The sequence below is a fragment of the Gigantopelta aegis genome, unplaced genomic scaffold (genome assembly GCF_016097555.1).
Source record: "Gigantopelta aegis isolate Gae_Host unplaced genomic scaffold, Gae_host_genome ctg3527_pilon_pilon:::debris, whole genome shotgun sequence".
NCBI lineage: Eukaryota > Metazoa > Mollusca > Gastropoda > Neomphalida > Peltospiridae > Gigantopelta > Gigantopelta aegis.
Window position 1 is genome coordinate 35,122 of NW_024533387.1, and position 14,352 is coordinate 49,473.

General features: G+C 34.3%; 2 protein-coding genes and 1 pseudogene across 2 annotated transcripts; all 3 read left to right on the top strand.

Moving 5' to 3' along the window:
• Nucleotides 1-1,387: 1,387 nt before the first annotated feature.
• LOC121392209 (succinate dehydrogenase [ubiquinone] iron-sulfur subunit, mitochondrial-like) lies at nt 1,388-3,387 on the top strand. Its single transcript, XM_041523541.1, is given in 12 exon segments — nt 1,388-1,392; nt 1,900-1,975; nt 2,029-2,075; nt 2,077-2,171; nt 2,264-2,321; nt 2,368-2,386; nt 2,388-2,447; nt 2,715-2,777; nt 2,780-2,836; nt 3,010-3,138; nt 3,191-3,289; nt 3,331-3,387. Coding segments are annotated over 12 exon segments (765 nt in total).
• Nucleotides 3,388-7,172: 3,785 nt separating this feature from the next.
• LOC121392210 lies at nt 7,173-11,850 on the top strand (annotated as a pseudogene).
• LOC121392211 (leucine-rich repeat-containing protein 40-like) lies at nt 11,847-12,724 on the top strand. Its single transcript, XM_041523542.1, has 3 exons — nt 11,847-11,914; nt 12,244-12,360; nt 12,619-12,724. The coding sequence occupies exons 1-3, from the start codon at nt 11,847-11,849 to the stop codon at nt 12,722-12,724; spliced, it is 291 nt and encodes a 96-aa protein (XP_041379476.1).
• The last annotated feature ends 1,628 nt before the right edge of the window (nt 12,725-14,352 follow it).

A 14,352-nucleotide genomic window follows, 5' to 3' on the forward strand; every position in this document is an offset into this window, starting at 1 on the left:
AAGGTGTTTGAATATTAACTATTTCTTGTCATATGTTTTAAATTTTTCTCTACTGGTTTTTGAAAAAACATCCATTTCTTCCATTGCTTGTCTTAGTTCTGTTATTGTTGCTAAAAATCTTTGAACATCTTTTGTGATACTTATAAATCTTCTCGATATCGAGGAACGTCATCACTAAGTCCTATATTGACCTAGAAAGAGAGAGAGAGAGAGAGAGAGAGAGAGAGAGAGGAGAGAGAGAGAAAGAGAGAGAGAGAGAGAGAGAGAGAGAGAAGAGAAGAGAGAGAGAGAGAAAGAGAGAGAGAGAGAGAGAGATAGAGAGGAGAGAGAGAGAGAGAGAGAGAGAGAGAGAGAGGAGAGAGAGAGTTATTAACACTATTCACTCAATCTATTAACAAATATAATTCAATTTTCAATAACTGAGATACATTTGATGTCATCACAAATTCTCAGAGCTTACAACAATCAGGTCACTTAATTCATAACAATGTTACAAATATAACCACAATCAATGACATACCAAATACAATATATAAAATAGATATATAATATATTGTTATATCATTAACAGATTGTAATAGAGACAGATATAGTGATATCATGACAAGGTGTTAATTCTATATACCTTGGGTATAAGTCCAACTGTTGAGGGTGAATTTTAAAGAATTACAAGGGACATTTGTCTGCTGTGAAAGAAATGGAGTTAATAAATTAATATCATAACAATAATTATTATTGGATAACATTAGTAAATTTGATGGTATATAATAGTGGAATGGATATATAGTTGGTAGTATAATGGATATATACTAGTACAATAATGGATATATAGTGGTAGTATAATGGACATATACTAGTACAATAATGGATATATAGTTGGTAGTATAATGGACATATACTAGTACAATAATGGATGTATATTAGTAGAATAATGGACATATACTAGTACAATAATGGATGTATATTAGTACAATAATGGACATATATTAGTGCTAACTTTGGCCGTCCATGCTTCTTGTGTTTGGTTTATATATAAAAAGGTCCATTTTTCACGTCGAGGTGGTGTTTGTACATGTACAATATGATGTGTTGGAGATTCTTGAGGCTTCCATCCCTAAATAGATGAATGAATGGTTGAATAAATGTGTCAATGGATATACAAATGAATGAAAGGAAGAATAGATGAATAAGTGGTTAAATGAATGCACACACACACACACACAAAACTCACACACAACTCTCACACACACACACACACAGACACACACAACTCACACAGACACAGACACACACAACTCTCTCACACACACACACACACAACTCACACACACACAGACACAGACACAGACACACACACACATACTACTAACCGAAGTAGCAGATAGTGATGCTGTTAGTTGACCAGAAGCTGGAGAAGTGATATTGTCAGGAACAGAACTAACTGAAGAATTTTTTCTTCTGTCATTTTGTTTACTCTTTTTCTTCAGTAAAACTCTAGAAATATTCTTCATTCTTCAATCAGAGGTACCACAGTATAGTCATACAGTTCCTCTAACTATCTCGAACAAATATAAGAAATTTATTAACACAACTTTCTCTCTTTGGATGATTGCAAGTATGCAATTTCCTCTGGTATGTACATCATTTGATACCTTTGTAGCCACACCTCCTAGAAGCAGCTATGTAATAATTTAGTACCGGTTACCCGAGTAAATTTCTAAGTTATTACATAAAAAGGTGTAAGTGTTTCATCACTCATCATTCATAGCTCTAAAGAAGATGGCTCTCCGTTTTTAAATTTTAGATTGCTGTTACCAACATCAAGAATGGCTACTGTAAGTTCTTTTAGAGAAAGATAATGGGCACTAATTAGAATAATAGGGTCTATTTTCTCTCAAGCCGAGGTGCTCAAACAGCTGCTGCATCTGAGCCTGTTGAGAAACCACGACTAAAGAGGTTTCTTGTTTATAGATGGGTATGTTAATGGGATAGACCCTCCTATTTGAATTAATTAATGTTTCATTACAGAACCCAGACAAACCAGGTGATAAGCCTCGTATGCAGGAATATCAAGTGATTTAAATACTGTGGTCCAATGGTGTTAGATGCTTTGATTAAAATAAAAAATGAAATAGATCCTACGTTAACTTTTAGACGTTCCTGCCGTGAGGGTAAATCTTTTCTCTCATCTATCCATTTATCTTTATATATATCCATCATTATTCTAAATATATATATTATCAATTCTATTTGTCCATTATAGGTATTTGTGGATCTTGTGCAATGAACATTAAAGGAGGTAATACATTAGCATGTATTAGGTAAGATCCTTCTATGTATATTTATATGACCACACCCACTTTGTAGTCGTATAGATCCTGACAATCAGTAAACCTCTCAAAATATACCCATTACCTCACATGTATGTTGTTAAAGATCTAGTACCGGTGAGTAAGCCCCTACATTATGTTAAATAAGCCTGTATTATTGAGTAAGCCCCTACATTATGTTAAATAAGCCTGTATTATTGAATAAGCCCTACATTATGTTTTAAATAAGCCTGTATTATTGAGTAAGCCCCTACATTATGTTAAATAAGCCTGTATTATTGACTAAGCCCCTACATTATGTTAAATAAGCCTGAATTATTGAGTAAGCTACATTATGTTAAATAAGCCTCTATTATTGAGTAAGCTCCTGTAATTATTACACAGGATATGACCCACTTTTATGAGCAATATCGGTCTATTGAACCATATTTGAAGAGAAAAGATGAAAAACAGAGGAGATGGGAAAACAACAACACCTCCAGTCAGTCAAGGACAGAGAAAAGCTAGTAAGAGTACATCTATTACAGCAAATATCAATCCATTTGTAATTTATCAATCCATTATGGTCTGATATATTGTTCCATAATTACATATATGGATCCATTCCTCAATCTATCAATCCATTGTGCTACATCAAAGTACAAGAATTGATCCATTAATCATCAATCATTTTAACTAGGATGGTCTATACGAGTGTATTTTATGTGCCTGCTGTTCGACAGCTTGTCCTTCTTATTGGTGGAATCCTGATAAATATTTAGGACCTGCTGTACTCATGCAAGCTTATAGATGGATGATTGATAGCAGGGTAAATAGTAGAGGTAGCCCCTGATTATTAAAATTATAATTAATCATAACAGGATCAGTTTCAAGCCGAGAGATTAGCTAAAATATCCGATCCATTCTCAGTATTTCGATGTCACACTATATTAAGTTGTACCAAGACTTGCCTAAAGTAAGTGATTAAACCACACCCCTTAATTATAATTTAATTATTTAGGGGCTTAACCCTGGAAAGGCTATTGCAGAAATTAAAAAAATGTTAGCTTCAGCATAATTCAATAGACACACACACACACATATTATTATTCTATGAAAAAAATTAATAAAAATTTAATTATATCTCGTCATCACTAATTGGTTCAGTACGAGAGGGTTGGGTCATCAAAAGGGTGGAGTCACTTATATCATGACCTAGTTGCCGTAGCAACAACAACACATCTTCCCATTCATGGTACATCTACAAATTGTAATTAATGATTTAATTATTATGGGGATAACCAGGACTTACTCGTTCATGATATTGTATTTGGTTGTCAGACCAATTAACAAATATCTCAGCTAATTCTTTGTCTTTAGTATCTTTCCACTTTTCAATGTCTACTCTCAACTGTTCATTGGCTTGAGTCACACTATCTTGTGTATGTTCAGCTGTTACACCAATCTAGAGAGAAAGGACACAACCTCTATATTGAGGACACCTCTATATTGAGGACACTTGTTCTAGTCCCATACTAATACTTTAGTGCATTATACAACCTCTATATTGAGGGACACTTGTTCTAGTTCCTAATCCTTTACTATTATACTTTAGCGTATTATACAACCTCTATAATTGAGGACACTTGTTCTAGTCTCATACTAATACTTTAGCGTATTATACAACCTCTATATTGAGGACACTTTGTTCTATCTCATACTAATACTTTAGCGTATTATACAACCTCTATATTGAGGACACTTGTTCTAGTCTCATACTAATACTTTAGCGTATTATACAGGACACTTGTTCTAGTTCCATACTAATACTTTAGTGTATTATACAACCTCTATATTAAGGACACTTGTTCTAGTCCCATACTAATACTTTAGTGTATTATACAACCTCTATATTGGGGACACTTGTTCTAGTCCCATACTAATACTTTAGTGTATTATACAACCTCTATATTGAGGACACTTGTTCTAGTCTCCTTAGTAATACTTTAGTGCATTATACAACCTCTATATTAAGGACACTTGTTCTAGTCCCATACTAATACTTTAGTGTATTATACAACCTCTATATTGAGGACACCTCTATATTAAGAACAGTTTCCAAGATTCTTTAGTTAAAAGATTACCTTTTCTAATTCAGAGGATATTTTCATAACCTTGTCAGTTTTACCAGCTTGTACAGCCTAAGGTGGAAATGGTTAAAGAAAAAAATTAAGATGTCTGACTTACTTCCTCGTGGAGTTTTTTTTTTCTATCTCTCTCATCTGTTGCTGTTTCATATTCTAATTGAAGAGCATCTCTTCTTTTAATAGCAGACTAAATGGACAAATTGGTAAATAAATGACTTATCACTTACTACAGCACTGGTAGCATAATATTGATACATACGAAGTGCTAATTGAAATGAATAGGAGTTCCCTTCATTCTATAATTATGTGTGGGTGTAAGAGAGAGAGAGAGAGAGAGAGAGAGAGAGAGAATGAGTGGTTCTTGTGACAATGTCCCTTACTAAAGTATTTAGAGCAGATGAATTGGCTTCATAAGCTCCGCCCAGTTTTCTTATTCCTTCACATAACAGTGACTCTGAATTAGCCCAAGAATATGCAACTGATGATAACTCTTCACATGATGTAGACAAATCTAAAGGAGGTGTGGTCTCAAATAAAACGGGCGTGGCTTCTATGTAAAAAACGACTTGCCTTTTCTATCTGATTGTAACCGTGTATCCACTCGTTCCAATGTACCAAGTTTCTCACTAAAATCGCTAAAATACTTACAATTTTCTCCAAAATCAGGATCTGGATTTTTAAGCCGGATAGAAGTGGTTGCCTGTTTTACAGATGATGACATCATCCCTAGCAACCGACTACCACTAGCTGACTCAGTGACATAATTACTGAATGTCTGTACAGAAATTAATAATTATTGCATTAGCTCCACCCACCTCATTATCTGCTGTGAGGAACATTTTTAAGTTTGTGATCGTATGAGAAAAATGGATGAATTACTAGTCGCCATAGAAACTGGTCCAAACATCGCTGACGTTCTTCAAGAAACGTCTCACTCATGTGATCAAAATAACGTGTGATTTGTTTTCCGGGAAGAGGCTAAAAAGTAATTGAGGTACAATATTAATGAAGGGGTGTGGCTTACTGGAACAATTAATGTTGGATGATTTTTCTCAATTTGATGATGAAGCCATTCAAAGTCTCGATATCTTCTCCATACACTGTATTGTGAATCCTCAAAGAGATGTCTCGGACGAAGTGACTAGAAAATAAGGGTTTTCTATCATGTATCCATTTGTATTTTAATACATCCATTGTGTCTCCACTGATCAACCTGTTATGCATCTATTGAACACCCCATTCATGTAACATATATCCATTGATTAAAGTATACATCCATTCATTTAAACTATGTATCTATTATTCATTTATTATACATCTATTATTTAAATCTAGTCATCCATTAACTCACAGTTGTTTCAATCTTGTATGAGATATAGGAATCAGTCTTTGACACAACATGTTTCACACGATCTACAATATTGACCTTTTGGAACAATAGTCAATAAACATTAATATAACCATTTAATTAACCTGTAAATCATAGAGGTTATCCTCAGTCTCAGATCGCAGAGTATTGTCACGTATAACATCATAGGCATGGCCTGTCTCTATTGGTAAAGGACGGTGAGTACCCTCGTCGCTACTCTTTTCCACTCCCTGGACTATCACTTTTGGGTTGTGTCACATTAGCAGTAGCTAACGAAGGGGCAATTGTAGTTGAACTATGTGGAAGAGCCGGAGAGGGTTTAATATCAGTAGAAAATGGATTATAACTATCTTCCTCTTCTACTTCAAGTGTAGGGATGTCTTCATCTGGGAAAGTTGGAGACGTATTGAGGTAAGAGGCGCCATCTTGTGGATTTGGTTTGTCATCTTTTGGTTCCAACTGATCTAATTGAAGTTCATCATATTTGTGTTCTGGTTTATTATTTTTTAGAGTAAGCCCCTGTTATTTTAGTAATTACTTGAGGCTCGTCATATACTGGTTCTTTGTAGAATGGATTTTCGTCGTATGATTTCTTTAAACTATCTTTACTGCCTTCACTTTGAAGATCATCAAAATTTTCGTTAACAAATGATGTTTTGTCGACATCTTCCTCAGCCCATAGATCCATTTTTGGGTACAAGAAGTAAGTATGACTCGTTCTAATAAATAGAAATAAAAATGTATAGACCTTCTAAAATATATAAATATATTCTTTAATTTATAATAAATAAATTCATAAAAAATTTCTGTACCTGTAGAAACAAGCACACCCCGTACACTGTCACGTGGTAGTCACACCCTCCGCTTTAATTAAAAGGGTGTGGTCAGTAACCAGGATGCACCACTAGTATAGTAGCTGGGGCCAACTTGGGGGTGTCTTGTCTTCAGCTGCCAACTATTGTATCGTTTTCAAAATACAAGATTGTAAGATAGTCGAGAAACGTTCACTTTTATTGGCTAAAGTTAGAGAGTAAAAGTAGATGTTTTGTAAATGTGTGTGTGTGTCTCTCTCCTTTTCTGAAGCTATCTTTCAATAAGGTGTGGACTTAGTCCCAAAGTATGGCCATGGTTGAACCTTTTGTGATGGGTATTCCAGGAGGTGGAGCTAGGCATCAGCTAAACATGGAGGTCTCACCACCTCCCTCAACACAGTGAGTACTACTACATTAACTTTACATTGACAATCCCGATATATTTAAAGCATGTAAATGTATTTTTAATCAATACATTATTAACATCTCATTTCACTAGGGGCTTTACATATTCGACCCCTCAACCACACCTTGGATGCAGTTTAGCAATGAGAACAACGAAGCAGTGTTCTTTTGTGGACAACCTCCTGTATCAATGCAATATCCTATACCGGAAGAACCTGATCATGCTCCTGATGACTTCCCAGATTTTCCTCGTTATAATTCTGATGATGTCGTTTATGAGGAACCTCAGAGACAAGCCAAAATTGTAGGTGGTCAGTATTTAAAAGGTGATTTATTAGGCGTGGGGGGGCATATTCTAAAGTACGTGAAATGCTAGACTGTGTTACTTTATGTCGAAGAGCTGTAAAAATAATGAAACAAAGAAGGTTATCGAGAATACCTAATGGAGAGGAGAATGTACGAAGGTGAGAGAGAGAGAGAGAGAGTGAGTGATTGTTAGATAAGCAGAGAGTTACTACAGCCAAGCTTAATTTGTCACTATATAAATAATTACTCTCTATTTCTTGTTATCAATAGGGAAATTAAAATTTTTAAGAAAACTACATCATCGTAATGTAATTGAACTAGTAGATGTCTTTGAGGACACTGATAAACAAAAGCTATACATTGTACTAGAGTATTGTGTAGGAGGACTACAGGAGATGCTCGATAAAAAACTCCTCGTAATAAATTCCCTATATGGCAATCACACAAGTAAGTGGGTGTGGTTTGTACCTTAATAATGGGTGTGGTTTATTTTTTCTGTAGATATTTTATTCAGTTAATGGATGGACTTGAATATCTTCACAGTAAAGGTGTAGTTCATAAAGATATTAAACCTGGTATTTATTGCTGACAACAGATGATGTTAGTTTAAGTGATATTATTGACATACTTTTATATTTTGAATTACTTTATAGATTGTAAAAATATCTGATTTTGGTGTCGCTGAAGAACTCGATCAATTCAGTCATCTGATCAATGTACAAATTGTCAGGGAAGTCCTGCTTTTCAACCGCCTGAAATAGCATCTGGTCAAGATAGTTGGTCAGGATTTAAAGCTGATGTTTGGGCTGCAGGAGTAACACTGTAAGTCACATGACATATCACATGATCCTATATTCTCTGTAGGTATCATTTTACAACAGGGAAATTTCCATTTGAAGGCGAAAATGTTTATAAATTATTTTCTGTTATATCAAATTGCATATACACCCTTCCACCTGAACTGCCCCCAGTATTACAAGATTTAATTAAAGGTACTATTTTATAATTAGTATATAAGTTTATTTATCATAACAGGTATGTTAACAAAGGAACCTGAAAAGAGATTAAGTGTACAAGACATCAAAAAACATACGTAAGCTAATAAATTTTAACCTTTTTTGGTAATAGTTTACAATAATTTGAGACATGAATAGAATTGTTATTATAAATTTATACATGTGGTTATATAATACTACATTATTGTCTCTAATTGTAATAGATGGTTTATCTCAAAAACATTCCAAACCGTTAAAGGAAGAGATAGTACGTTTCCCGCCTTATCAAGATAGCATGGATCCTTATAGAGGAACAACTGTATTACCATATTTGGAAGTTTTTTATAATTATGAGGGGCAAGGAAATGTTAACCCAACACGCTGGGATAGTCAGGATGATGAAGTTTTATTGATACTAATGATAGCAGGAGTTTACCCTCGGCCTCTCAAAGTTTAGCATCAGTATCTCACGAACGATCTATGGAGACAATATCAGGTCGAAGGTCAAGAGTATCATCACAAGAAAATGGTAGGTTGATTTCTGTATACTTCTGTATATCTAACTAGGATATCTCAGTATATTGCTTAGTATATTTTAGTATACTTTATAATATATTATATTACAGAAATTTTTTTTTCTAGTTCTTTTTCCCACTTCAAAAAGTGTTGATGAACTTGGTATTAATCCTCGTCCAACTAAACCTCGTAAAAAAGACGAACATCTCGTGTCAGTGGACAATGTACTCACCAATAGTGACCACACCCCCTTTGTATCATAGTATAGCAATTTATTGTATCATGAAACCATTACCAGCTCTTACACCATCGAAATTCTCTCTCTCTCTTTCTTTCTCTAGTAATAGCTACTATTGTGTGTTGTACCTTATAATAATATTACTTATTTATTTATTCTGGTATATAATTTTTAGCTTTAAGTGTTACATGTCATGACTGTGGAGTTAAGTCTCCATTGCTATCAAAAACGTGGGGAGAACTGGTAAAAGGAGGTTCCCGTGTGATGAAGGTTGTGAGATGTAGTAGCCGTGAGATTGAGACTGAGCTTGCTGTGTTAAAAAGAGAATAAGTCTCAATTATTGAAAGTTTAGGAATGAGATATTAGAGTCTGAAAATTTAAGTGACAATGACAATAGTAACTGAGCACATTTACTAAGTAATTTTGAGAAGTCCACATTTTCTATGTTTGAAGAATATACTAAATTTTCTAAACATAGTGCAAACTCTGTTCCAATATGTACATTATCTATACGGGTTTGACAAACCTGTAAGGCAAGTTTTTGTTGTTTTGCTATAAGTGATGGATCTTGTTGAGGTGCAGTTGTGGGTCGTTGTGCAATGGGAGGTGGGGGTGTGGTTTGTGCTACATTTGTATTATTAGTTTTCAATGGAGAGGGTGATCTATCATGATAATGAAGTGATAACAATAATTAATGAAGGGGTCAACTCGTTACCTGTCTTCATGGAGACGTTGGAGTCGAGAACGAGTTTGTTGAAGACCTTGAAGAATGGAGCGACGATTTTGAGCATCTATCACAGAAATATTATATGTTAATTTAAAGACGTTTTATTTTATTTATGAGCAATGTCCAGAAAAAATACCTGTCATGATTTACTTCATCATTAGCCACGCCTCTCTTTAATTAATAACTAAGATGAGTGGTCAGAAGAAGGCTCCTGCTGGAAGTCGACTTAAACGTAATCCAAATTTCTTCCAGTCCTCGCCTAGCCAGCAGTCAGGTACAGTACCTCAGTCTCTCCTCGACCAAGCTCGCAAACAGGCCAACTAAACTTGTCTAACAGGTAAAACTGGAATTAATACTTAATTATTAATAATGATTTAAACTCAATTTAATTTATTTTAACTAATAGGGGCTTAGAAGTTGTTCCTCAGAGGGTGTGGCATGTCAATGATCCCCCATCTAAAGAAGACAGAGGATGTACTTTTGAAAATGATGAGCGTTGGTGGGATCAGATTGAGTTAACACGACTTAACTTATCGTCAAATGAAATCAATGAAATCTCTGATGATATTCAGAGTTTTACTGCTCTGCAGTATTTAGATGTAAGCTCAAATCTTACGATTAATTGTATGGAGTAATTTTTGTTCGTGCAACCTGATAATATTACTCTAGTATATAATTTTAATAATATTCATGAGCTGACACAAATCTTGTCCCCACATAAATTGACATTCTTTCCTTTTCTGTTGACACACATCATAGTTGCAATATAATAGATCGAGACTTCCATAGCTTGGACTTACAGCTATTGGTACATTGACCAACCTCACGTCTTTGTTACTAAGGTAACATAACAATACTTATATTGTTGCCCCTATCATTTTATTTCATTTAAGTCATAATCAGATCTGTTGCTTGCCTGATGAACTTGGATGTCTATCTTCACTTCAAACATTACGTCTTAACAATAACACCCTTGTGACTATACCAACCAGTATAACAGGACTGACCAGTTTAGAAGATCTGGTAAGTCTAGATACTTGCATCCATTTATAACAATATATACTTTAAGAGCATTAAATGGATATAATGTTTTAATCATATGATAGTCATGTGACCTTTTAGGATTTATCGGAGACCAGTTGGACTCAGTTACCACAGTCAGTGACCACTTTAGTTCACGTGAGAATACTTGATGTCTCGGGCAATAACTTGAGAGAAATCCCACCTACCTTTGGCAATATGAGAGGTATATGTTTAATGACAAGGATTACTTGTATTTAAACTGGTTTAACAGGACTGACCAGATTATCATTAGCTCGAAACAAGTTAACTTCACTCCCTCCATGTAAGATCATGACTTAACACAGAGAGATATTAATTATTGATATTTAGTGGATCACTTTGATCGAATCAATGAGATTGATTTGAGACAAAATCAATTGACTGATCTACCACTCATACAACCTGGGACCACATTAAAAGTAATAAATGACTCATTAATAAACTACTATTATTATATTAATAACTAGTCATTATTACTAGCTAATAACAGGATAACTGCTCTACCTGAGGAAAGATTGGTCCACTTGACATCACTGACTATATTGGAATTGAGAGAGAACAAAATAGCTATGTTAGTGTATAAAGAGTTAATTATTATATTATTGGTTGCTATAGGTTACCAGACTCTATTATAAAATTGAGTGCTTTGGAACGTTTGGATCTCTCCAATAATGATTTACCAAGGTTTATATATCCATTCTAATTTTCATTAATCCATTTATTAAATTATGCATCCATTCTAATTTTCATTAATCCATTTAGTTGTGTTATGCATCCATTCTTATCTTCATTGATCCTTTTTATAGTCTCCCCCTTTTGTAATGGGTCATATGGAAACCCTACAATCTCTACTTATCGATGGAAATCCTCTGAGAAACCTTACGTAGAGAGAATCATTAGAAAAGGGACAAGTGAACTTCTTAAATATCTTCGCTCAAGAATTGAGTTGGAACCTGAACAATGATTCAGCCTCTTTCTTCTCCAAGTCGTACATCAAAAATCAGTTCTTCACCTTATCGAGAATTAAGGTAAGTCACATGATAGTTTAAGAAATGTCATGTGATGAATCATGTGACTATTTTAGGGATGAGTCTCCAGCTAATAGTCAAGAAATTGTGTTAACTAAACAAAATTTGACAGTTTTATCTGAAGAGTGAGTTATACAAAATATTATAACTTATACGATTTCTCTCTAATAATTAGAGTCTTTGATCAAATAACTACAAAGACATTTAATGTAAGTTATAATAAATTAAGGGTCCTCCCCGATTTGTGGATCGTTTTTCAGAACTAGTAGTATTAGATGTGAGGTAAAACAATATCAGTAAAATAATATTATTTGTTATGATGTCTTTAGGAGTAACCAATTGTCTGATCTACCAATGACATTATCTTCTTGTCTAAAATTGCGTGATATCTATTTGTCTTTAAATCGTTTTACTCTTCTTCCCTCGGTTATATATGAGTGTATTAAGTTTAGAGATATCTTTGCTAATGATAATCAAATTACTACAATTGATTCAGGGGTTTACTCAAATTAAACAGCTGAGTTGTCTTGATTTGAGTAACAATGATATTGGACAGTACCCCCTGAGTTGGTAACATGGAATGGTTGAGGTCAGTACAATAACATTAATTAACGCATTAATAATTGTTTAGAAATCTTATTGTTGTGTATTCAGTGACCCCACCCCCTAATGTATTAGTTATTAACATATGCTTCTCCTGTTAGGCATTTGGAATTAGGAGGTAACCGATTTAGAACTCCTCGTCCAGCAATATTAACAAAAGGTACAGCTGCTTTGTTAGAATATCTTAGAGACAGAATCTCAAAGTAACTGTATTGTTATCAAAAAAAATATTTTTAAAACATTATTTAATAGTAAAATGATGAAAATGTTAAATGTAATTCAGAACTGTTTGAAAAATTGTAATTCAAATTTGTTTAATCAAAAAATAAAGGTTGATTATAGGGTTGATTATAAGGGTTGATTATATGGGTTGATTATAGGGGTGATTATAAGGGTTGATTATAGGGGTTGATTTTGATGTTAGTCAGTTAAAAGCGTACACTGGCGACTCATGTTCATGTAGCCAGGAGCAAGACGAACATTAGCTCCACCTGCTCTGATTGTCGGGAACTCTTATTCATGGATCCACTGAAATAAGGAACAGTGGACTTGTGTGTTAACTGTCGAGATTGAGGCTTCTGGTAATCTCTCAATTTACGTATTTCTATTAATAGAATTGACTACTAAATTTAGTACAGGCTAGATTAGGACATTTCCATATAAGGAAATAGTCCTAGAAGCCACTACTAACAATGGTACTAATGAGTACCTGAAATAGCAATTTGCAACTTGCGTCTAGCCCCAAGGTAGCCACACCCACTTCCTTCAAATCCTCTTCATTCATTGTTAGGAAGGTATCAAAATCTACCTAATAATTACAGGGTCAACCCCACCCAACCTGTCTGACCAACTCACTTCTTCTTCAGCAAAATTGCTTTCGTACTTTTCCAGTCCAAGTAGCACGAGAAGACTGGATAAATCTAATGGGTGTGGCTGTAAACAATAACCACACCCACTTTTATTACATACCTTTGATATCTTGATATACATTTTGTTCTTGTGAAATGGTTTGCTTTCGTTCCATTGAAGCTAAAATAATGGACACATAAAATATAATGGACACATAATAGATACATACCTGTTTCATTAATGCTTTTGAAGCCACTCTAAATTAATAAATAAATTAATATAAAATATATAATTAGTACTAAATTAATAGGAGACTTACTTTAGACAATGATTCTAGGCCTTTAGGAGTAGCTGTTGTTGACAACTAATTAAATCATTGTTAATAACAGGGTATATATATATATAATACTCACTCACGTGAGGGGGATTTTCCCTTGGTACTGGAGGCATTGAATATGAAAAATAATCTCCCGCCCACTTATCTGTTGGATAACGAGTGACATCTGGTTCTACTTTACTCTTCATAGCTAATGGATACATAAACAAGATAAATGGACAGATATAGTTGTATCCATCCATACAAACCTATATGTGCCTCTTCTCTCTTCTTATCATAATCTATAAATGCTTTGACAGTGAGACGTGCTTGAGTACCACCTTTACTACTTCCTAATTTAGACTCAGACTCAGGCTCAGGCTCCGTTTCTGGAGTCTGAGATTGAGTCTGTGATATACTAGTTTTGCTAGTATCAGTGATTTCCAGTGATGGAACTGGTGAGGTTTGGAGACTCAATGATTATTTTATTAGAAGGTATATCTTCAGTATTGTCTCCTATGATTATATAAATAATAACTTTATAAAAACACACCCACCATCAGTCTATTACTTGCAGTAATAACTGCTTGGGGTACATGGCACCCCATAATATGAGGGATGTGGTCAGAGGAATGTGGGTGTGCTAGCAACTTCAAGAAGTTTTCGTCGA